At 42.4% G+C, this 22,863-nt stretch overlaps 1 protein-coding gene across 1 annotated transcript in view; it reads left to right on the forward strand.

Annotated features, from left to right (window-relative positions):
- ptprua (protein tyrosine phosphatase receptor type Ua) overlaps positions 1–22,863 on the forward strand; it is a 425,958-nt gene that overhangs the window by 171,511 nt on the left and 231,584 nt on the right. The window contains exon 3 of the mRNA XM_036562583.1: positions 17,888–18,159. Within this exon, the coding sequence (XP_036418476.1) occupies positions 17,888–18,159 (272 nt within the window). The remainder of the gene's footprint in view (positions 1–17,887; positions 18,160–22,863) is intronic.

The following is a 22,863-nucleotide window of genomic DNA, read 5'->3' on the forward strand; positions in this document are numbered from 1 at the left end:
GTTTCATATCTAAATGCTCCGTTATCTTCATCACTACTTTCAAAACCGCTGCAGCAGCTTCAGCAGCTGTAAACTCTCTGCACGCCGTTTCACACGAGTCTCCGATGTGGACTGAATGAAGAATGAAGGGTTTCCGGCGTGATGGTCAGTCCTTAGTGATTTCCTGAGTGTCCATCGGTCAGTTTCACACAGAATGTAGACGGACACACCAATCCACCAGCTCCACACGGTGAGAGGCAGATGACGTGTATCTCAGCCCCTCTTCATAGGCTCATAACTCCGGATGTGAGTCTCGTATGATCTCGAGATAAGATGGAATGGAAAGGGTGACTCTACAGATTCAGGAAGTGTTTGAACTGGATTTCTGTGCTCACAAAAGTTACACAAACACATATAGAGAATTTGACACACAGGTGAGTTTGTGGACCCCAGAGGGTTACAACCGTGAGGCGCCTAGGAACCAATCACAATCCAATTGAAAGAGGGGGTCATAGAGTTTCTGACCGTCATTGGAAGATGGCTCCCTTCAGTCTGCGAGGAGATGAGACCCCTGAGCAGAAAGCGTTCTGCGTTCTCCACTTCAATAAGAGTGAATCCGTCATAACTGTGCAGCGTGATTTTTGTGGGCAGTGAAGCTCCAACAGCTCAGAGCGTTCGTCGTTGGTTCCACAACACTGGATGGTCCCCGAAATCCTGTTAATGACAGGAAATGGCTGATACATTGTCATTAACTTTTTTTTTTTTTTACCTTGGTTTGACTCTCAGTCTGAAAAGATGCTGTTTATGATGAACACAGTGTTGCATTTGAACTGGACTAGACTAACACTGTCTCTAATCGCCATAACAACAGCATCCTGCACTGATGTTGTATAGCAGCAGACACTGTAGTAGCACCTGGAAGATCATACTGCACACGTATACAGTTGCTATGGTGATGTTTAGATGGTGATATTGGTTTTCTGTGATGTTGTACCCTCTTCAAAAATATGGTTCTTCATGGGTTCTTTAGTAAAGCCAACAGTTCTATATAGAACCATACACACTCATAGAAACATTAGCCTGCTTATATGGTTCTTTGCATAGTGAAATGCAGAATGTGCTTTATATGTTTCTATGTAGAACATTTTTTGAAAATGGCTCTGTATAGCACCAAAAAGGGTTCCTCTATTGTTGCGATGTCAAGCTTGTAACAACAGAAGAATACTTTGGTGCTTTTTTCAAAAAGGTTCTATATAAAACCATATGCAGCACATTCTGCATCAATCTGAGGAACCGTTTCACTATTCAGAGAACCGTGTAAGCATGCTAGTGTTTATGTTTCTGTATAGAACTGCTGAAGAACCATCTTTTTAAAGAGTGTATACCAACATTTGTGTGCCCTTAGCCAAACTACATATTTGAAATGAATATTATTATTATATAATAATAATAAAATAATAATATTTTTTATTGAAATAAAAAAAAAAAACAAGAACAGAAGTTTTTTGCCATATTTAATGTCATATTTAAGTGTGTTCTCAGTAGAGGATGTGTTAACTTTTTTTCACTCAGAAAACCAACAAACCATGGAATTTGAGAGAGAGAGAGAGAGACAGACAGAGACACAGAGAGAGAGAGAGAGAGTATGAATGGAGAATATTGGCTTATCAGTAGAAGCCTTGCCTTTCATCGGTCTACCTGTTAATGTGCTATTGATTTGTTCTGTAGAAGAAACTGGCTGGTCTTTCTGTCACACACTCTTCAAACATGTGTGTGTGTGTGTGTGTGTGTGTCTCTAATCGCCATAACAACAGCATCCTGTACTGATGTTGTATAGCAGCGGACACTGTAGTACCACCTATATACAGTATACAGTTGCTCTGGTGATGTTTAGATGGTGATGTTGGTTTTACTGTGATGTTGTACCCTCTTCAAAAATATGGCTCTTCATGGGTTCTTTAGTAAAGCTAACAGTTCTATATAGAACCATACACACTCAAAGGCTGGTCTTTCTGTCACGCTCTCTTCAAGCCTTGCCTTACACCCTCCTGAGACCCCTGAGCAGAAAGCGTTCTGCGTTCTCCACTTCAATAAGAGTGAATCCGTCATAACTGTGCAGTGTGATTTTCGTGGGCAGTGAAGCTCCAACAGCTCAGAGCGTTTGTCGTTGGTTCCACAACACTGGATGATCTCCGAAATCGCACTGAAAGAGCTGTGAGTGCAGAGACACCCGACATGCTCAATCCAGTATGGGATGAATTTGCCTTATGTTGTCCATATAGCTGGAGGAGGTTCATACTGAGCACTGGTACAATTACATAATAAACTTTAAACCATTTACAGTTTACTGCATTTATCTGTAACGATTTACAAGTGAAAGCAATCATTTTGAAATCGGATTAATCTTTTTGAATCACCCTGTATTTCTGTAAGAAAGCAAACAAATAAAAGAAAATAACATTTAGAAATAAAAATAACATTTAGGGCTGTTGTTGATGATTGACAAGTAACCCGATGACGATTTGCAGTCTGATGCTGTTGCTTCTTCAGCCTTGATCGGTGTCCACTGCTTGCCAGCCTTCTGGACTGTTTCAGCTTTCTGGACCAGTTTGTCCACCATTGAGCTTCACACTGCACAACGCTGGGCAAACCTCACCTGTATGAACTGACCCTCCTCCTGCTGCTGCTGCATAAGCTCAAACTATCTAATTGACCATTGCTCCACCTGTTTTTCCCCGTTTTGTATGATAGTATTTTATACTAACACTGTTTGCTATCCGGTGTGGTTCAGAGGAGGATGGGTTCCTTTTCTGAGTCTTGGTTCCTCTCAAGGTTTCTTCCTGTTGCTCTTAGGGAGTTTTTCCTTGCCACTGTCGCCACTGGTGACGCTCATGGTTGCTTGGACCCGGATTTTTCTGTAAAGCTGCTTTGTGACAACACCTGACTTGACTTGACGATGCTTAAAACGATAATCGCCGTGCTGGGAAGAAGAACTGACAGAGAACTTGAGAGGACTAATTTACTAATTCTTTTGTTTGTAGTCTGTATACACTGATAAGACACTCTGTGATATCCTCAGGAGATCTGAGCAGTCACACCACAGGACCAGTAGTCTCGCTAATACTCTCAGGGACTCGTATCGTGGTGGCACCACAGGACTAACATTCTCACTTTGTATGCAGTCTGTAGACTATACCGTACCACACACATCAACACTAATATCCTCCCTGATATTCTCAGGAGTTCTGAACACAGTCACGCCACAGGACTAATACTCTTCTATCGTTCTGTACAATCTGTATGTAGTAATACTACAGTCTGACTCATACCTTAGGAGCTCTGAGCAGTCACACCACAGGACTAATGGTCTCACTGATACTCTCAGGGCCTCTGATCGTGGTGGCACCACAGGACTAATATTTTTAGTCTGTTGCCTACATAGTACCACAGATATTACAACACTAATACTCTCAGGAGTTCTGAAACACAGTCACACCACAGGACTAATAGTCTTACTGACACTCTCAGGGCCTCGGATTGTGGTGATACCACAGGACTAATATTCTCAATTCATTTGTATGTTGGGAAGAACTCCTCCCAAGAGTTCTTAAACACAGTCACACCACAGGACTAATAGTCTCACTAATACTGTTTGGGCTTCTGATCACAGTAACACCACAGGACTGATATTTTTTATTTGTTTGTATGCGGTCCGTAGCCTATGTAGTCCCACAGATATCACAACACTAATACCCTCCCTCATACTCCTAAGAGTTCTTAAACACAGTCACACCACAGGACTAATCGTCTCATTATTAGTCTCTGGGTTTCTGATCACGGTGATACGACAAGACTTATATTTTTAATTAGTTTGTGTGCGGTCCGTAGCCTAGGTAGTACCACAAATGTCACAACACTGATACCCTTCCTGATACTCTCAGGAGTTCTGAAACACAGTCACACCACAGGACTAGTAGTCTCACTAATACTGTTTGGCCTTCTGATCATGGTAACACCACAGGACTAATATTTTTAATTTGTTTATATGTGGTCCACAGACTACATAGTACCACATATATCACAACACTAATACCCTCCCTTATACTCTCAGAAGTTCTGAAGCGTAGTCACACCGCAGGACTAATCGTCTCACTAATAGCCTCTGGGCTTCTGATCTCTATAATATGACGAGTAATATTTTTAATTACTTTGTAATTTGTATGTGATGCCACACATATCACAACACTAATACCCTCCCTGATATTCTCAGGAGTTCTGAAACACAGTCACGCCACAGGATTAATTGTCTCACTAATAGTCTCTGGGTTTCTGATCATGGTGATACAAAAAGACTAATATTTTTAATTAGTTTGAATGCGGTCCGTAGTACCACAAATGTCACAGCACTAACACCCTCCCTGATACCCTCAGGAGTTCTGAAACACAGTCACACCACAGGACCAATATTCTCCCTAACACTCTCAGGTCTGCTCTGCACACTGACACCGCACCGCTAATGCCGTCTGGTCTTGTGTGGCGGGTCCGTCTGGGTCGAGCCTCATTGAGCGGCCTCCCCCGGCGAGCCCTCATTTAAGCCCTGCCGCTCGGGGACGTGGCTGCCATTGTTTGTTGGTTTCGGTGCCGTATTTATGAGCAGCTGGCATTGCTTAGCGCATTTCCCCAGACGCTCAGCCCGAGCACCGCGTCCCTTTGTAAACAGCAGCATTTGCATCGGCCCTTGGATCCAATAAAGCCCGAGCAGACCCGCCGAGCCGCAACGACACGCCACCGATTCGGGAGAACAGAAAGAAAGAGAGAGAGAGTTACAGAGAAATGGATGGAGTGAATAAAAGAAAGGGGAAACGAATGCGAGGGAGCAGAACTGAACTTAACTTTTTTTTTTTTTTGGCTTCAGTTTATTTATTTATTTCTGTTTCCCTGATTCCCGTCGACCCGCAGCTGCCCTTCAAATATCAAATGAGGTAAGCGTAGCTCAGGGCAAAGGCATAAATAAACAAAACCCGATGAAACGGCGGAACAAAGCGAGCGTCCCGTTTTAAACGGCGGGGCGTCCTTCTGTGAGTCTACGTTGGAGGGAGAGAGAGCGAGAAAATGAGAATAGACTGACATGCATATATTAATCAAGGCCGATTTGACACGCGAGCTGGTGCAATTACTGGCGGAAAGGCTGCCAGACTGCTAACCAGAGCCCATAAAAGAATGAAAAAGCATTGATTCAAAACATCGATTAAAATGCATCTCGCTGCTTTTGACCCCGCCGCCGGGCGTTTGAAAGGTAGCCGGTGAAGGTGAGCGTAGCGATCCGTCCGTCTGTTAATGACGGAGGAGCTGAAATAAAGGTTTGAGGAGAAAATAAGGAGATAAAGCTGAGCTGCACATACTTTTCCATTCCTTCTCTCTCCCTCTCTCTGCTGTGAGCACGATAAAGTCATGTGTTGTGACTGCAGGTCTTTCTCTCTCTGTGGTGTGATAGGAAGTCATGGCGGCGGGGTTGGTCCTAATCTCCTAATGCATGTTCCCCCGTCCTTGGCTGGGGCACGGGGGAAATAGATGGGGCCTTATCAGCCTTTATGGATTTATGGAGAATATTTCTGCACCAAGTATTTTTAGCTGAGTTGTCCCGGCTTGGGTGCTCTTTATCATTCTTTCAGTCTCTCTCTCTCTCTCCCTCTCTCCCTCTCTCTTTCTTCACAGTGGTTTTCTCTCTTATTCTCTTTCATTCGCCAGGAACATATGGAAGTCTTTCCCGTCAGGATCGAACAGCCGTATTATTAATGATCTCCGCGCTGCCTTAATCTCTTTGACCCGCTCCCTCTGATATATCACCGGAATGAATCAGCCCAGGCGCTCGGTGTTGACTGGCGGACATCCTTATTAACCTTGACCGCCAGCAGTTTTTAGCAGAATTGTGTATTCATCTGTATAAATATACAGTATCAATTAAAAGTTTGGGATTGGATGTAAAGCTCTGGTAACACTTTCTTTCAAGGTACCCTAAGTTCTAGGTATTAACTGAATAAGTGTGAGGTACAAATGTTCTAGTACTGCACTGTACAGATTCGTTAAAGGTTCGTTAGTAAAGACAAAAGTTCTACCATTTGCTTGCTTAAATGATTCTCTGCAAGGTGAAATGGTTCTTAAGAACAAAGGAGAATGTGTTGTATATGGTTCTATATAGAACCCTTTTGAAATGGCTCAGAATAGCACCAAAAAGGGTTCTGTTATTGTGACGATGTCAAACTTGTATGCAACAGCAGAATCTTTTGGTGCTATATAGAACTATTTTAAAAAAGTTCTATATAAAACCATATACAGCACATTCTCCATCAGTCTGAAGAACCATTTCCTAATGCAAGGAACCATTAAGCATACAAATAGTTCTTTGCCTGTTCGTAGTTTATCTAGAACCTTTGTCTTTACTAAAGAACCATCTGTTTTAAGAGTGTAGGTGATTATTTTGGGTAAGGTCCAAGACAGTTTAACTAAATTATTCTGAAATGCTCAACAGGTTCTAGATGTATTTATAAGATCATAAATGTATGGGAATAAATGTGACATCATATAATTTTTTTTTTAAGTCGTATTTTTTGACTATAATGGTGTTAAATTTAGGGATGCCAAGTCATCTATTGAACGGATTGGTTCCGGCTAAATTAAGTCTGGTCCAGCTCAGAACCTTCGTTTCTTTTGTGTGTTCTGTTTACGTCACTGTTTACATGCATTCATGATCAAATAGGAGCTGGGAAGTTTGCAACTTCTACAAAGTGGGAAAACTCCATTTAAACTCGTGATTCCCAGAGTTCTCTTCTCTCCTCTAAAGTCTCATAAATGCAACCCAAGTAATCCTTAAGGCAGACTTGATGTGGTATGTGTGTGTATGGTAGCGCTAAATACTGAGGGATGATTAAATCCTTCATTTTATCAAACTGCACTCTTGTGCTGTTTTGCGGCACTGCGTTAGCAGTGAATTAACACGGCTTACATTCACTTTCAAAACAAACGAAGCCCAAATCAAACAGCTGCCTAAAAGGCTGAAAAAGAAATTTGCCTCTAGGTCAAAAATAAATAATGAGTTTGATTAAAATCTGTAAAGAACTGAATGCAACACATTTCAGTCATGCAACGTGTTATTCAGTCCTGCTGGAAAAGCATCCCCAGTGGCTCCTCATCAAGCTGCTTGAGAGACACCAGCTGCATCACGGCATCTCTGAAGAAGCTAAATTAGAAGATAACTTTAATGTCTTCATAATTCCATACCTGTTATTTCAGAGTTTTGATGTCTTCACTGTGGAAAAATACTGTAGGTGAACCTGTTCACCAGTGCAGAAGCACAGCTTTCATTCTTTTGTTAATGAAAAGCCGCTACAGTAGTTCTTTTTCAGTCTTTTATGTTGTAATCTCAAGCAGCATCATTAGCCTATGAGACTGGTTTTTCTCAGTTCCACATGGAACCTCTTATGCAGAACTAATGCAGAACTTACCGAGGCCCGACTGACTCAGACTTGAGATGATTTCATGGAATTCTGGCTGTTAATTAGTCTCGTCTCTTCAGTATCTGAGCACGTTCTCCATGCGCTCCTGGACTGTACTTTAACTGAGAACAGTATGTAGAGTTAGTAGTCTTTGGTACTAGTAATGTTGATGTGCACGTGCAGAGTGAGCGGTTCTCTTCTCTTCTCTTCTCTTCTGTTCTCTTCTCTAATTTGCTTCTCTTCTCTTCCCTTCTCTTCTTTGCTTTCCTCTCTACTACTCTTCTCTTCTTTCATCTCTACTGTTCTTCTCTTCTTCTCTTCTCTTCTCTTCTCTCTACGGTTCTTCTCTTCTCTTCTCTCTACGGTTCTTCTCTTCTCTTCTCTTCTCTCTACTGTTCTTCTCTTCTCTTCTCTCTACTGTTCTTTTCTTCTCTTCTCTCTACTGTTCTTCTCTTCTCATCTCTTCTCTTCTCTCTACTGTTCTTCTCTTCTCTTCTCTTCTCTCTACTGTTCTTCTCTTCTCTTCTCTCTACTGTTCTTCTCTTCTCTTCTCTCTACTGTTCTTCTCTTCTCATCTCTTCTCTTCTCTTCTCTCTACTGTTCTTCTCTTCTCTTCTCTTCTCTCTACTATTCTTCTCTTCTCTTCTTTCATCTCTACTGTTCTTCTCTTCTTCTCTTCTCTTCTCTCTACTGTTCTTCTCTCCTCATCTCTTCTCTTCTCTTCTCTCTACTGTTCTTCTCTTCTCTTCTCTCTACTGTTCTTCTCTTCTCTTCTCTCTACTGCTCTTCTCTTCTCTTCTCTTCTCTTCTCTTCTCTTCTCTTCTCTTCTCTTCCTGTCTCTTCTCTGATTCTGGTCAATAGCCACGTTTACATGCAGCCTGATAATCCGTTTATAATCCGACTAATAGCTCAATCGGAATAGAATACGTCCATGTAAACACCTCAATCGGAATAGTCTAGTCCGATTGAGGCCATTCGGAATACAATTTCTATCCGATTGAACGAGGTGGGTAAACCTCTAAATAATCCGTTAAATAGAAGAATAATAGCCATGTAAACGCCTGAATCCGATTACATCCCAATCGGAACGTGTAAGTATGTTCTGCGCATGTGCGTCGCATCATGGCGAAAGTTTATTAACTGGTCTGCAGAGGAGACGAGGTTTAGGCTCTGGTCTTTAAAAGACGGCGGTGGGACGGACGACCAGCTTATGAGTCTCAGAACACGACGTCTTCCTTTCGCCACTTCCTTTATAAGTACATGTGAAGCACGTTTTCCTGAGTCTGACCTCATTTTAAAGCAATTAAAAACTCCAGCACGCCAACTGGAAACTCATCTCACGCGGACTGGACCTTACGTAATGTTCGCTGTCATGGTAACGTTTGCTCTAAGCGCTACTTCACGCATGCGCGTCATTTTGCATCGGATTACTTGTAGTGAGCATGTAAACGAAGATTTTCCATCAAATTGTTGAATAGTGTGCATATAAACACCTCAGTCTAAATCTGTAATCGGATTGTATTCAATCGGATTGGCAAAAATCTTTGCATGTAAACTTAGCCACTGTCTCTGGAACTCACACTCATCAGTGGAGAGTTACAAGAGCCGCAGGACCTGCAGGCCTGTGTGTGTGTGTGTGTGTGTGTGTGTGTGTGTGTGTGCGTGTAGGAGGGAGGTGGGAAGATGGGAAGATGGGAAGATGGGAGAGAAATCGATGTTTTCTGAGGAATGTAGTGGGCTCCTCCAGGAGAACCACTTCCTCGCCTCTAATTTGAGCACTCTGACTGGTCAGCGCTGTCTGAGCAGAACTCTGCTCGCTGCATGTTAGAAACACCTATGAAGTTCTGCTTTCAGGAATTCTGAAGCGTTTTCTAGTGGTTTAGGATGTTTTGTATGCAAAAAAATTCCAATCGTATGTTTATTTACAGATGACCTGTTTGATGAACACTTGTACATTTTCATAAAAAAGGTTCTGAACTGGGACTGAGCCCTCTTGTCACTGGACTGGTCTTCAGTACCTTTAGTTAGGGAACATAATTGTTTCCGATAAATTGGCCACACAGTGTATAACTAAAGGGAGATTCCACTGATTTTTCAACATTTCTGTATAACTCAAAGGTTAAAATGTGAACACTCAGAGTGGTTTGGTGTGAATGATGTCTTTACAGTGGTGGTGATAGGAACCAGGGGTCGCCATGACTACAACACAAATATAGACATTTTATTTACTATCCGGAACCACCAGTGAACCAACACGAGTCTTCTGAGTTTATATGGAATGTTGATGATGGAAAATAGTGGACAATCTGAAATAATAGGTTTCAATGCCCTGCGTTTATCCCTCCACCTTTAAAATGTTTTAAAAAAAACTCAAAACTGTCATAAAACAGTGTCTCAGTCATCAGGCAGTGAATTCATAACCATTTCCTGTAGTAATTTTCTGTGAGGGAGCTTTTAGAGGTGGACGTCTGGTTCCTATCACCACCACTGTGAACTATTATGCATTTCAGATCAGACTAGCAGATTAATTATGCAGAAGTGTTGAAATACTACTGGATTTCCCCTTTAAATTCTCTGTAAAATCGCGATACTATAGTGGACGATGCTGAAGTTGTAAAATATGTTCCATTTTGATAGTCCAGCTGCTCCAATGCTTTGAAAGCCAGCAGGGACTATTGAGCCATTCCAACGCTGCCCACAGAAGCCTGTTCCAGCCATGATCTGCATAAAGGCGGTCAGATAGATTTTTGATTTAAGTCACCTCTTTCATCCCACCCTTTTGTGTTTCCCCTCTGCTGTTTTCTCTCCTCTGCCTTTGTGGTGCAACTCTGAAGTGCTTTCCACTAGACTGATCATGCATGCTAACCAGACAGTTAACATACAGGCGTTGTGATGATGCCCTTTGCCTGTCCGCTCCTTGACGTGATGTTCTGTGGCGGTTCTTGTGCTGCATAAATGAGCTGGCCAGTGCAGTTTTAGCCCAAATTCAAAAACTGTGTGTACTTATCAAAAATGACCAGAAATCAAGATGAAGGCCTGTTCCATTTATCATTTCTTCCACTTTATGTGAACAAAAATTATATTATTGACATCAGATCAGTGAGTAACTCAATAGAAGCACAGAGGACATTACTCCAACCATGACATCTTTAAAGGCGCACTATACGATTCTGGACAATGAGTGTTGATATTTGAACTCAACAGCAGAACAATTACACCCCTCTCTTCAGTGCTCCTTCAGAAGCTCCGCCCCCAAATTCATAGACACACATTGCCGAGGCGAACAACACTTTTATAGATATTTGTGGCCATAAAACCATAAAACTGTACAGACAAATACCATGTTGTAACATTACAGTGAACAACACAGCAGGTAATGTATCTAGTGTTAGCTAGGATGTTGGTTAGCAAACTGTCACTACAGTTGCTGCTGTGAAACTAACCAGTTGCTATCACAAACATTAGCAAAAGGGGCAAAATACTGACCTACTGATTCTGTGAAACAGCAAAAATAAGTTAATGTTACCCACCTGTCCAGCAGGAGCGACGACCTCATTCCTTTTTCATGCATTTCAACTCTCAATGAAGCTGAAGTCTTTATTGCCAGCTTGTTCGAATTTTCCCGTTCCACTTTAAAAAGTTGCAGCAGTTAAGACCACATTTAGGCACCTCAGCTTCTTGTTTGAATTTTCCCGTTCCACCTTAAAAAAAAGGTGCAACAGCTAGACTACATTCCAGCACCTCAGCTTCTTGTTTGAATTTTCCTGTTCCACCTTAAAAGGTGCAGCAGTTAAGACCACATTTAGGCACCTCAGCTTCTTGTTTGAATTTTCCTGTTCCACCTTAAAAGGTGCAACAGCTAGACTACATTCCAGCACCTCAGCTTCTTGTTCGAATTCTCCCATTCCACCTTAAAAGGTGCAACACCTAGACTACATTCCAGCACCTCAGCTTCTTGTTTGAGTTCTCCTGTTCCACCTTAAAAGGTGCAACAGCTAGACTACATTCCAGCACCTCAGCTTCTTATTCGAATTCTCCCATTCCACCTTAAAAGGTGCAACAGCTAGACTACATTCCAGTGCCTCAGCTCCTTGTTTGAATTTTCCCGTTCCACCTTAAAAAAAGGTGCAACAGCTAGACTACATTCCAGCACCTCAGCTTCTTGTTCAAATTTTACTGTTCCACCTTAAAAAAAGGTGCAGCAGTTAAGACTACATTTTAGTTCCTTAGCTTCTTATTAGAATTTTCCCGTTTTACCTTAAATGGTGCAGAATGTAACTGCTGCACCATTTAAGGTGGAACGGGAAATTTAGCTAGCTAGCTACCGAGACAGCATAGTGCTAGCGATTTTTTATGCTTGTTATGAAGAAAAGGACGATAATACACTGAAACAACATTAAACTAAGGTAATACAGTGGTTATCATAATTTTTTAACAGAGAAAATTCTCACATTTGTGTGTTTCTTTGGTCTCTTGCTCAGCCATCTTGTCGTTTCTTCTTGTTTTTCCTCATGACACTCTGAAAAAACTCTGTTTGGAGGGTCATGTAGCCCCAACACTTCGCCCTACCCCTCTATCTCAACAAGAATCAGGACATCCTACCCGTAGACGTGAATGCGCAAAACAAAGGGGTAGGGCTGAGTAGTAGGGGCGAGGGGTGAAATGGGACTGGGCCTTACATGCATGTATGTACTGAACTGTTTCTCCTAGATGAGTGGATTGAAGCAGTCAGCCAGTTACGTGATAGAAAGTGAAGTGGTGTCCCAGGGTGGCTAACCAGATATTAGGGGTAGACAGTGCCACCCCAGCCACCCCTCTGGCTTTGCCACTGCCGGTTTCGGTGCAATTTTGTTGCAATAGGGATCAAAATTCAATTCAATAGGGATCAAAATACAACCGAGGACTGTTACAGGAGTCTGAGCAAAAAATAAATAAATAAGTAAATAAATAAACACACTGAGAACTCTAAGCTCAACCCAATTCTATCTGTAGTGCTTTTCACAGGAGCTATTATTCCTTCTTAAAGGAAAGGACTGTTATTTTGCCCTTGAAACCTCATGGATGCCTGTATATCTCTCCCACTTACAGTTTGCTGTCGAAGAGAGTTTGTTTCCCAACATATTTACCTCCCAAATACACCCAACTCGCTCCACACTGCTTTTCAGTTCACGCGTCAGGGTGCAGGTCACCTTGGGAAACGCGCCTGCCATCCGCTTCGCTTCATAGCTGCCTTGCCGCCATATGTCTTCCTCCCCTCATGAATAATCTCGCGCTGCGGCCGACGGACTCTCGAGCTCAGAGGCGCTTCATAAATGTTCTACATTTGATTAGAAACGGCGTCTAAGCAGGCAAATCCCTCATGAAAGTTGCAACAGCTTGGATTCGGCATTCACCAATTCCCCTCCCACCAACGCTGGGGCCTCAATTTTAAGGTTAAGGGATGCCACCTGTTCTCAACTCCCGTTTATTTATCCTTTGACGCACAAATCTCAGAGCATCCCCGTACACTGTTTCCAGCCGATGCAACTTTTCAGCCTAAATTTAGAATCTAAATTTAGGACGGGGCTTTCTGTAGTTTTGATGCACCTCATGCATTTAATTCTACTCCCAGGCACCACCTGTTGAGTCAGATGTTGGTGATTTTTCCAGTTAGTGATCTGTCCTGTCCAGCTGATTTGGTCAGACTCTGAAGATGAGACGACACTAAATTCCCAAACTGTCGTCACCACTGAGCAGCTTTTCAGTCGGCAGCTGTGAAAGAAGAACAGCTAAACAACCTGGAATCAGCCAGAAATGAACCCAACACCATTCGCCAAACTAAATGGGCTGTAAGATGCTTTACAGACTGGCTGGAACAAAACAACATTAATACTGATCTGGCAAAAACTGACAAAACTGAGCTGAACTTGATATTGCGGCAGTTTTATGACTCAGTCTGATTTGGTCAGACTCTGAAGATCAGACTACACGTTTGGTGAATGGTGTTGGGTTCATTTCTGGCTGATTCCAGTTTGTTCAGCTGTTCTTCTGTCTCAGCTGCTGACTGAAAAGCTGCTCAGTGGTGATGACAGTTTGGGAATTTACTGTAAGGAGCTGGAGAACGAACTGCCGGCTGTGTGTAACTATAATTTGGTGAAGGAGCTGCGAACATCAAAACATATTAAACGCCGCGTTCACAGCCCAGTTTATTAATTTATTACTTTATTTATTTAACTGCTGTATAAAAGCAATAGAACACCATAGAACACATTCCCTTGTGTTCTATTGCTTATCTATTGCTATTCGCATTTGTCAGACAGGTTTTAGTTTTATTACATACTTATTTTTATTACATTAATTACATCTTACAACCCTAACTCCTAACAATAAAGTGTTGCAAAAGGTTCTTTAAACGATGCCAAATAACACCCACTTTTGGTTCCCTAAAGAATCGGTTTGCGAGTGTGAAGAACCTAATTACCAAATTAATGGTTCTTCCTAGAACGTTTGTGTGGAGGAACTTCAAAAAGCTTCATCTCATTTACAAAAACTGTAATGAAGCATCCTTTGAAAAGTAACCAAAACTGGTTATTCGACACTATTCAAAAGATGGTTCTTTAAAGGTTCTTTAGTAAAGGAAATGTTTCTACATAGAACCATGAACACTCAAGGAACCCTTTGCATAATTAAAGTGAAATGGTTCTTCAGACTGATGGAGAGTGTATTGTAGATGGTTCTGTATAGAACCTTTTTGATAAGGGTTCTATAGAACACCAAAAAGAGTTTTTTCTATTGTTACAATGTCAGGCTTGTAACAATAGAAGAACCCTTTTTGGTGCTATACAGAACCATACAAAACACATCCTCCATCATTGTTTAATTGGTCTAAGCTGGTCTGCTGTGCTGCTTAATTTTCCTGAGCATGAAGGCTCCAAACAGCAAAACCCTGACTTGTTACTGTTTAAGGGAGCATCTAAAAAGTGCACAACCTGTACAACTGTGAAGGTTTACATTTTAATACCTTAAAGGTTGTGGTGCTTATTTAGGGTGATGGTGAGCTTGCTAAGCAGAAGATGTTACTGTGCTGAGTGTGATCTGTGTACTGGACTCTGGGCTCTGTTCCATACATGCCATTAACTGAAAAATCACAGAGCTGCTCAGTTTATAGTCAAATTTGAGAGATTTTGTTATCAGCATGTGGCAAATCGTTGGCTTAGGTTGTGAAAGGGCAGTGGACTATATAAGCAGCAGTGGATTATGGGAGCAGCATTGGAGTGAAGCAAGCGATGAGAACTAAAATAGCACTGAAGATTGTGTATTCATTTTTGTATTCATCTGAATAATTACATTTTTCATAAAACATATTAACAGAAGAATTCTATGAAAATGAATGGGTTTGGGTGTATTTTGTTATGGTCATGCTTTTAGTGTATGCCTGTGTAGTAATGCTGTGGCCACTGCATTAAACTGCACACTTTCGCTCAGGTCACCTGGGCCCTGAATTCATCACAATAATGCCAACATATCATCATATCACCCACCTCCAGTGGAGAGACGGGGTAGAGGATGGGCTCCCTAAGGCGAATGGATCTTAATCACTTTACCTGCCACTGAGACAGAGGGAAAGGTCAGCAGCAGCTGGACCAGAGCCTTTATAGGTGTGTGTGTGTGTGTGTCCACTTACCCTCCTGGCAGACGTTAAAACTTTAATAACTATGTCAGTATGATTAATGAGGGAGAACTGCGGCTGTCATTGCCGCACTGATTACACCTTCTCTATAAACTACATTACCCACGCTGCCCTCTGCCCTGTTCCCACACCACAGCCATCTATTTACAGCCACTGAGTTCAGGACTTTGGCTTTTGTCAGGGAAAGGACAGTCCTTTGGCTCTGTCCACTCAGAGCTGTAAGGAGGAATTATTTCTGACTTTAAGGGCCAATTGGACCTAAATTTGGATTGTTCTGCTATGTAGGATTCAGCTTTATATCCCTCAGCTTCATCGGTTTGACAGTATTCAGGATTTTCTTTTTACCACAATGCCCAGCATGCATTAATTGGCAATCCCTGTGGTTTAATCCAATCCTGACTGCCTCCCGCTGCTTCGGAGGCTAATGAATACATCTGTGGTGCTAGCTAGCATTAGCAGTCTAGCACTCAGACTGGTCATCAAACTAAAAATTCTAAGGAGTAATTCCTCCAGATGCTGAAAAAAATCAAACAGCGTCTAAATACCCACCACAAAGCACTTGTAGTCTTTCAAAATTTACCTCTACCTTCAAGATACATCATTAGAAGGGGGTTTTTCTAGTCTTTAAACCGGAAAATCATACTTTAGGTCACTAATAGGTGGACCGCAGTCCGAGTCCGCACCCAGGCGCTGTCCTATGAGAATTATTTGATTTTGAATGGGGTGGTCCTATTTTAATCGGTGTAGCTTTTCTAGCCTTTATGGTAGCTTTAGCAGCCTGGGAAACTCAATATCACGCATGACGCTACTCAGCCAATCAGAACTGTGCATTACGATGAGCTCTAAAACTCGAGTGAGTGACGCACACACAGGGGAGGGACGAGGCGAGACACAGCAGTCGGAGAAGAAAGTGAGTCAGAGGGAAGTTATTTCACATGGCGTGATCTATCTGACTGTATAAGATGCTGATATACCTACTAGGCTACTTCAGTAAACAGTATATGGCACTGAATCATAATGCAGGTTAGACATTATGATGTTTCGGACCTTTGCTTGAGGAAATGTTCTCTAACTGGACCTTATTGAATTTTAATTAAAGACCCCTGCTCTAGAGACTACTGCAGCACCTCTGTGGGAGGCGAGTAAGCATGTTTACAGATGTAGCAATGTTTAGCTGAAAATTTTCATTTTGGATAGACTTCCCCTTTAATATAAACTGAGCTATCTGTCTATCCAACTTGGCCATTTTATCAGAAAAGCCTACAATGTTGGTGCACTTTGTATTGATGGATGAAGTAGAGATGGGGGCACTGATAATAAGCACCGGATGGTTCTTCAGCAGTTCTCTAGTAAAGGCAATGGTTCTGTATAGAGCCATGAGATCTAAATAAAACCATTTGCATGCTTATGAGGTTCTTTGCATGGGAAATGGTTCTTCAGACTGATGGAGGATGTGTTATAAATGGTTCTATATAAAATCTGCTACTCTATAGCACCAAAAGGGTTCTTCTATTGTTACAATGTCAATCTTGTAATAGTACAAGAACCCTTAGGTGCATATAGAACCAAATACAACACATTCTCCATCAATAGGAAGATTTTGGCATATAAATCCATTCGTGTTGGAGGGATGCATAATATGCAGGGCGCTGTGAGGCAAAATAGTCCCCAAAGAAAACTTATTATTTCAGATTTTCCATCATCAGTATTCCATATAAACTCAGAAGACTCGTGTAGGTTCACTGGTGGTTCTGGATAGTAAATAAAATGTCTATATATGTGTTGTAGTCATGGCAACCCCTGGTTCCCACCTAGTTTCACACCAAACCACTCTGACTTTGCTTACATTTCAACCACTGAGTGATGCAGAAATGTTGAAAGTTCCCATTTAAAGATGTTGCATTTATACAGTGTGGCCGATTTATTGGAAACACCCATATATAGGTACCATTTCATAATCTCATGTTTTATAAGAGAACCATATAATAGATGTGTGAGTCAATATAATTATGTAATTAATTGTAATATAATGTAATTATAATTATTATAGTCTATCTGAATGACTCTGTTCACATCCCGTTTGTTTAATTATGCAGAAACTTTTAAAAAACAGTGGAATTTCTCTTCAGCTTGAGACTGAAGATATAAAGTTTCAGTAATGCAGCCCCTGGGGACCATTTATGTTTCTCTTTGAACCGTTTGAGCTTGAGTAACTTTGGTCAGAACTTTGGGCTTGTTGTCTATTCCACTCTCTCTCTCGCAGTGGCAGGACCAGAGCAGGGTTCATTCTGCAGACAGAATATGTCAGAATGTGAATTTTCTGCCGGCTCGATGGGCTTTGTGGACACGAACCTGTCAAAAACACAGTCCTCGGAGATAAAGCGCTATCTCACCTTAGTACCTTCAGAGACGGGGAGGTTCAAGGCTGCCTTTTTGGACTCGGCCCTGTGCTTATTAGGCCCTGTTTTAAAAAGAACTTCTGAGCTGTGGAGGATGACTCTGTCTGCATCTTTACCCGAAGGAGAAACGAGAAGGGAAAAAAATATGAGGCGCGCTTTAACCGCGAGACAGGACCCTTCTGGTTGCACACCGTCTGTCTTTGTCTGTCTCCCTCTATCTCTGTCTTTCTGTTCCAGACGGGAATCAGCCAGTACTTTATATGCAAAGAGTCCTGCGCTGATTAATTATCCACTGTACGGGCAGGAGCTGCTCAATCTGACCCTCTCTCTCTTTCTCTTTCTGCAGGCTCCTATATGCTGGTCAACGCTTCTCAGCACGGGTCGGGTCAGCGCGCTCAGCTGCTGCTGCGTCCGCTGAGCGAAAACGACACGCACTGCGTACAGTTCAGCTACTTCCTGTATAGCCGCGACGGCCACAGCCCCGGAGGGCTCAACGTGTACGTCCGGGTGAACGGCGGGCCGCAGGGCAATTCCGTGTGGAACGTTTCTGGATCGAATGGCCAGGAGTGGCACCAGGTGGAGCTGGCCGTCAGCACCTTCTGGCCCAGCGAGTACCAGGTGAGAGAGGTCGCACCCTCATGTACATTCACGTACCACAATGTTAGGCCTCAGTGATAAAACGAGAATGAAAATGATGGAAATCAAACGTTTCAGTATTGATAATATGTGTTTGAGGTATTTTCAATAACGTGATGATGCTATTCAGTTCCATCTGGTATCAACAGATCATCAGGCTTAAAGTCAAAAATCTAATTTACACCATTTTCCACTCACCGCAGATGGAGTCGATCAGCCAAGACACACAGATCAGGCATAACATTATGAGCACCTCCTTGTTTCTACGCTCATTGTCCATTTTATCAGCTCCACTTACTATATAGGTGCACTTTGTAGTTCTACAGTTACAGACTGTAGTCCATCTGTTTCTCTTATACTTTGTTAGCCCCCTTTTACCCTGTTCTTCAGTGGTCAGGACCCCCATGGACCCTCACAGAGCAGGCACTATTTGGATGGTGGATCATTCTCAGCACTGCAGTAACACTGACGTGGTGGTGGTGTGTTAGTGTGTGTTGCGCTGGTACGAGTGGATCAGACACAGCAGAGCTGCTGGAATTTTTAAACACTGTGTCCACTCACTGTCCACTCTATTAGACACTCCTACCTTGTCAGTCCACCTTGTAGATGTAAAGTCAGAGACGATAGCTCATCTGCTGCTGCACAGTTTGTGTTGGTCATCCTCTAGTCCTTCATCAGTGGTCACAGGACGCTGCCCACAGGACGCTGTTGGCTGGATATTTTTGGTTGGTGGACGATTCTCAGTCCAGCAGTGACACTGAGGTGTTTAAAAGCTCCAGCAGCACTGCTGTGTCTGATCCACTCAGACCAGCACAACACACACTAACACACCACCACCACGTCAGTGCTGAGAATGATCCACCACCCAAATAGTACCTGCTCTGTGAGGGTCCATGGGGGTCCTGACCACTGAAGAACAGGGTAAAAGGGGGCTAACAAAGTATCAGAGAAACAGATGGACTACAGTCTGTAACTGTAGAACTACAAAGTGCACCTATATAGTAAGTGGAGCTGATAAAATGGACAATGAGCGTAGAAACAAGGAGGTGGTCATAATGTTATGCCTGATCGATGCATGTTTGGTGTCCAAATTTTGCTTCTTTAGTTTAGAAACGGAGCTACAAGGCTTGTGATGCTATGACTAGAAGTAAATGTGTCAAATCTCATCCAAGTCTTCATGAAGGTGCTGCAGACTTACTGTGAGCTGTAAATAAACATGAACTGAATGTCGAAGTGTAGCTGAACGGTGCGCATATTAAACAACAGCTCCGACTTCCTTTACATTCATGAATGTCACATCTACGCAGTGTGTTCATGATTTCTATACACATATATCCTCAGTCTCACTGTAGAAAATGACATTTTATCAGTATAACTGATATTTCTCATTATGATACTGCTGAAAAATATTATAAGATTGCAGAACTTATTTTGAGACATTGAGTAATTTTATCTCATTAAAGTGTCTTATTCCGCCTCCTTGTATCTCCACTCATTGTCCATTTTATCAGCTCCACACACCATATAGTTTCACTGTGTAGCTCTACAGTTACAGACTGTAGTCCATCTGTTTCTCTGCATACTTTGTTACCCTGTTCTTCAATGGTCAGGACCCCCATGGACCCTCACAGAACAGACCTCCATGAAGCTGGCCCCCCCATGTGATGAGTAATGGAACAAACGTGCCGATATTCATCTGTGCTGGTTTGTGCAGTAGGAATCATCATTTGTGGTGGCGCCGTTTTCGAGAAATTACACAATCTCTTTTATGACCTGCGATGTCACTCAGCCCCCCGTTAACGTCCAAATCGCCCCAAAATGGTCCCATTCGTTTGTGCTACATAGCAGTTTTTGACGTGTGACATAGCTCAGCCCCTGATCAGCAGCTAAATCAAACCAAAACAGTCTTCTTCGTTTGTGCCGGTAAAAGAAATATTTGTGCTGTTTCATTTGTAAGTTATTAAGCAATAATAGACCAGTGATGTCGCTCAGTCCTAAAACAATCGCATTTGTGCTGTTAAAAGAGATGTGTGGCGTTTTAGTTCTTAAGCTATTGGATAAAGAGTTTTGTTATGAATGATGACATCATTTACCGCATGACTGTCTCCAGCTGATGATGAAGATCTGAGAAACACTCTTTTTCCCTCCTGAGCTGCTGTGATTACAACAGAGCAGTCTGGCTTTTTAAGCTTTAATTATTCAGCTTCCTAATTGCGTTGAGTAGAAGTCGAGAGCCGACTAAAAGTGATGATTAAAAATTACTGCTTAGATGTTTAAACATGTTTCCAAAACGAGTCAGGGAACAGGGTTACTGTGAGACTGCACGTGGTGTAGGAATACAAGCGAGGAAGAGTTTATTGGAGCCACCAGTTTAACAGCGACCAATGTGGGTTTATCCTAAGAACAGCTCTGGACTTTTCGTGGATAGTTTGCCCTGTTTTAGGGTGACCGACATCCCCGTTTTCCGGGGATGGTCCTTGGTTTGGTGGTCTGTCCTCGGCTGGAGCTGCCCCCGGAAATGTCCCCATTTTTAACTGTGAATGCCCAGGGGTGAGTTTAGGGTCTGGATATTGGGCTACAGCCACGGGTCTCATTTTACTGCCAGAATATTTGATATAAATATGAATTATGGACTCATACAACCACTGAATCTTCTGTGGTAAACGTGTCTCTGCCTCATTCGTGCCTGAGCCGCTAGACTTACTGACTTTTGAGGCCCTTTTTACTTCTAAAAAGTGAAAAAAGTGGCAAATCTCACAAGCAGGAAAGCAAGAAATATACATCTCTTTTTAGGACTACTGTAATTTATTTCTTTATTGAGTGTTCCAGTTTACCACCTTCACTCACCATAACGCACTTAAAAAAGATTCTTCAAGGGTTCTTTAGTAAAGATATAGAACCATGAATACTCAAAGAACCCTTTGCCTGATTAAAGCCTTCTTTGCATCAAGAAAGGGTTCTTCAGATGTAGAATGTGTTGTATTTGGTTTTATATAGCACCCAAAAAGTGTTCTACTATTGTTACAAGTAGGGCTGGGCGATAAAACGATAACGATAAGTATCGCGATATAACTTTTCCTCGATAGAGCGATAAGACAGGTTCGATAAATGTTCGATATAATACACCATTCTCACACTTCCACGTTTTAACGAAAGCCCTGGTGCCGTTTTCTACTGCAAGGAAAGTGACACTACTCCGCCGTCACCAGGAGAGGGCGCACTTCCGAGTTTTTTGACTTGATTAGAGAGGGAGGGGGCCACGAGTAAAAAAGGGTTGCCAAATATACTTTAGCAACGTCTGAAACGCGGAGTTATACAGTCCCTGTCTGAGTGGAGCGCCCGGCGATCTGTTCTCCTGTGACCGAGTGTGAGTGATGAGGTCAGTGGTGTAACTGTACTGTCCTACAGTGAACTCACCTCTTTACTAACATCCTAACAACTTTAGCGGTGTTAAATCACGTCTGCAGCGCCGTGTTACAGCGCCAAACCGTCATATTTGAGTATTAGTGCATTCTCGAGCAACGAAAGTGAAAGAAAGAAGTGGTTCATGTTCGAAAGTAAACTGAGGAAGCTGTGAGGCGTTGGAGAGCGGGAGAGCGCTGTCTTTCCAGGCTAGCTGTTTTTAGCAGCTGGCTAATTGAAGCAGTGCTCCGGCACAACACGGTGAATTGATGATACTGTAGATCAAACACGACACAAAATCACCGCTTTCAGTTTAAACGTGCCTAAAAGGAGGACTCTGTGACTGGTGTGAGAGATTCACACTGCAGATAACGCTTTTACACAGCGAGCGTCAGATACACTGCGGTTCACCCCTTAAACTACTACGGTAGCATAGAGAAACCCAGCCGTCTAGCTGGTGTCTGAATACTGTGATCTGCTCTGACATGGATGTGGTAGGAGTGACCGCAGTGACCTCCTGAACCGAGTTGTCGTTGTTGAGAAACTAAAGAGTTCAGCTCTGTTGTTGGCCACTTGTTTAGCGTTTGTAGCGCGGTAGCCGAGCGCTCGACACCAGACAGCTAAAATAATCTGTTTTCTTTCTTAAATCATGACTATTACAAAAATTGCAGCTGTGCATTTCCAGCTGATAAAAACAGCTCAGAAACTTTCTCCCACTGTCCCAAGACAGATTAGTGAAATGTTCCACTGTTTGGTGAGCGTTCGTCATGATCGGACCATAAGTGATAGTTTAAAACAGGAATTAACCACCCAGGAGCAAAAATCAGCCTTCAAACGGGAAAGAAATAATGATTGACATTAGGGGTGCGGGAAAAAATCGTTTCTTAGATGCATCGTGATGCAGACGTGGACGATTCTGAATCGATTCATAAATGTCAAAAATCGTTTTTCTAAATATTTAATTTATAGCGTAATGTTGATGGAACGCAAAGGGCGGAACTTGGAAGTGGGTAAGTGCAGCGCCCGGACAGTCTGTGGCGGCACATAACAAAAACACTACTGGATGAGTGAGAAATCCGACCGGCTCCCTCTGCATTAAAGCCAGGTTAGATCAGGAGTCACAACACAAATGTTAAGAAGAGACATTTTGTCCTTTCGGCAAAAATCAAACTTTGGGAGCCACAACATTTAATGTCCAGTATGTGATAATGTGCTAAAAATGGGCTAAAAATATAAACGAATTTACTTCGCTCTGCTTTAAGCTTCAACTACAGCCGCTTTTCT

Source organism: Colossoma macropomum, unplaced genomic scaffold, assembly GCF_904425465.1.
Source record: "Colossoma macropomum unplaced genomic scaffold, Colossoma_macropomum, whole genome shotgun sequence".
Classification (NCBI taxonomy): domain Eukaryota; kingdom Metazoa; phylum Chordata; class Actinopteri; order Characiformes; family Serrasalmidae; genus Colossoma; species Colossoma macropomum.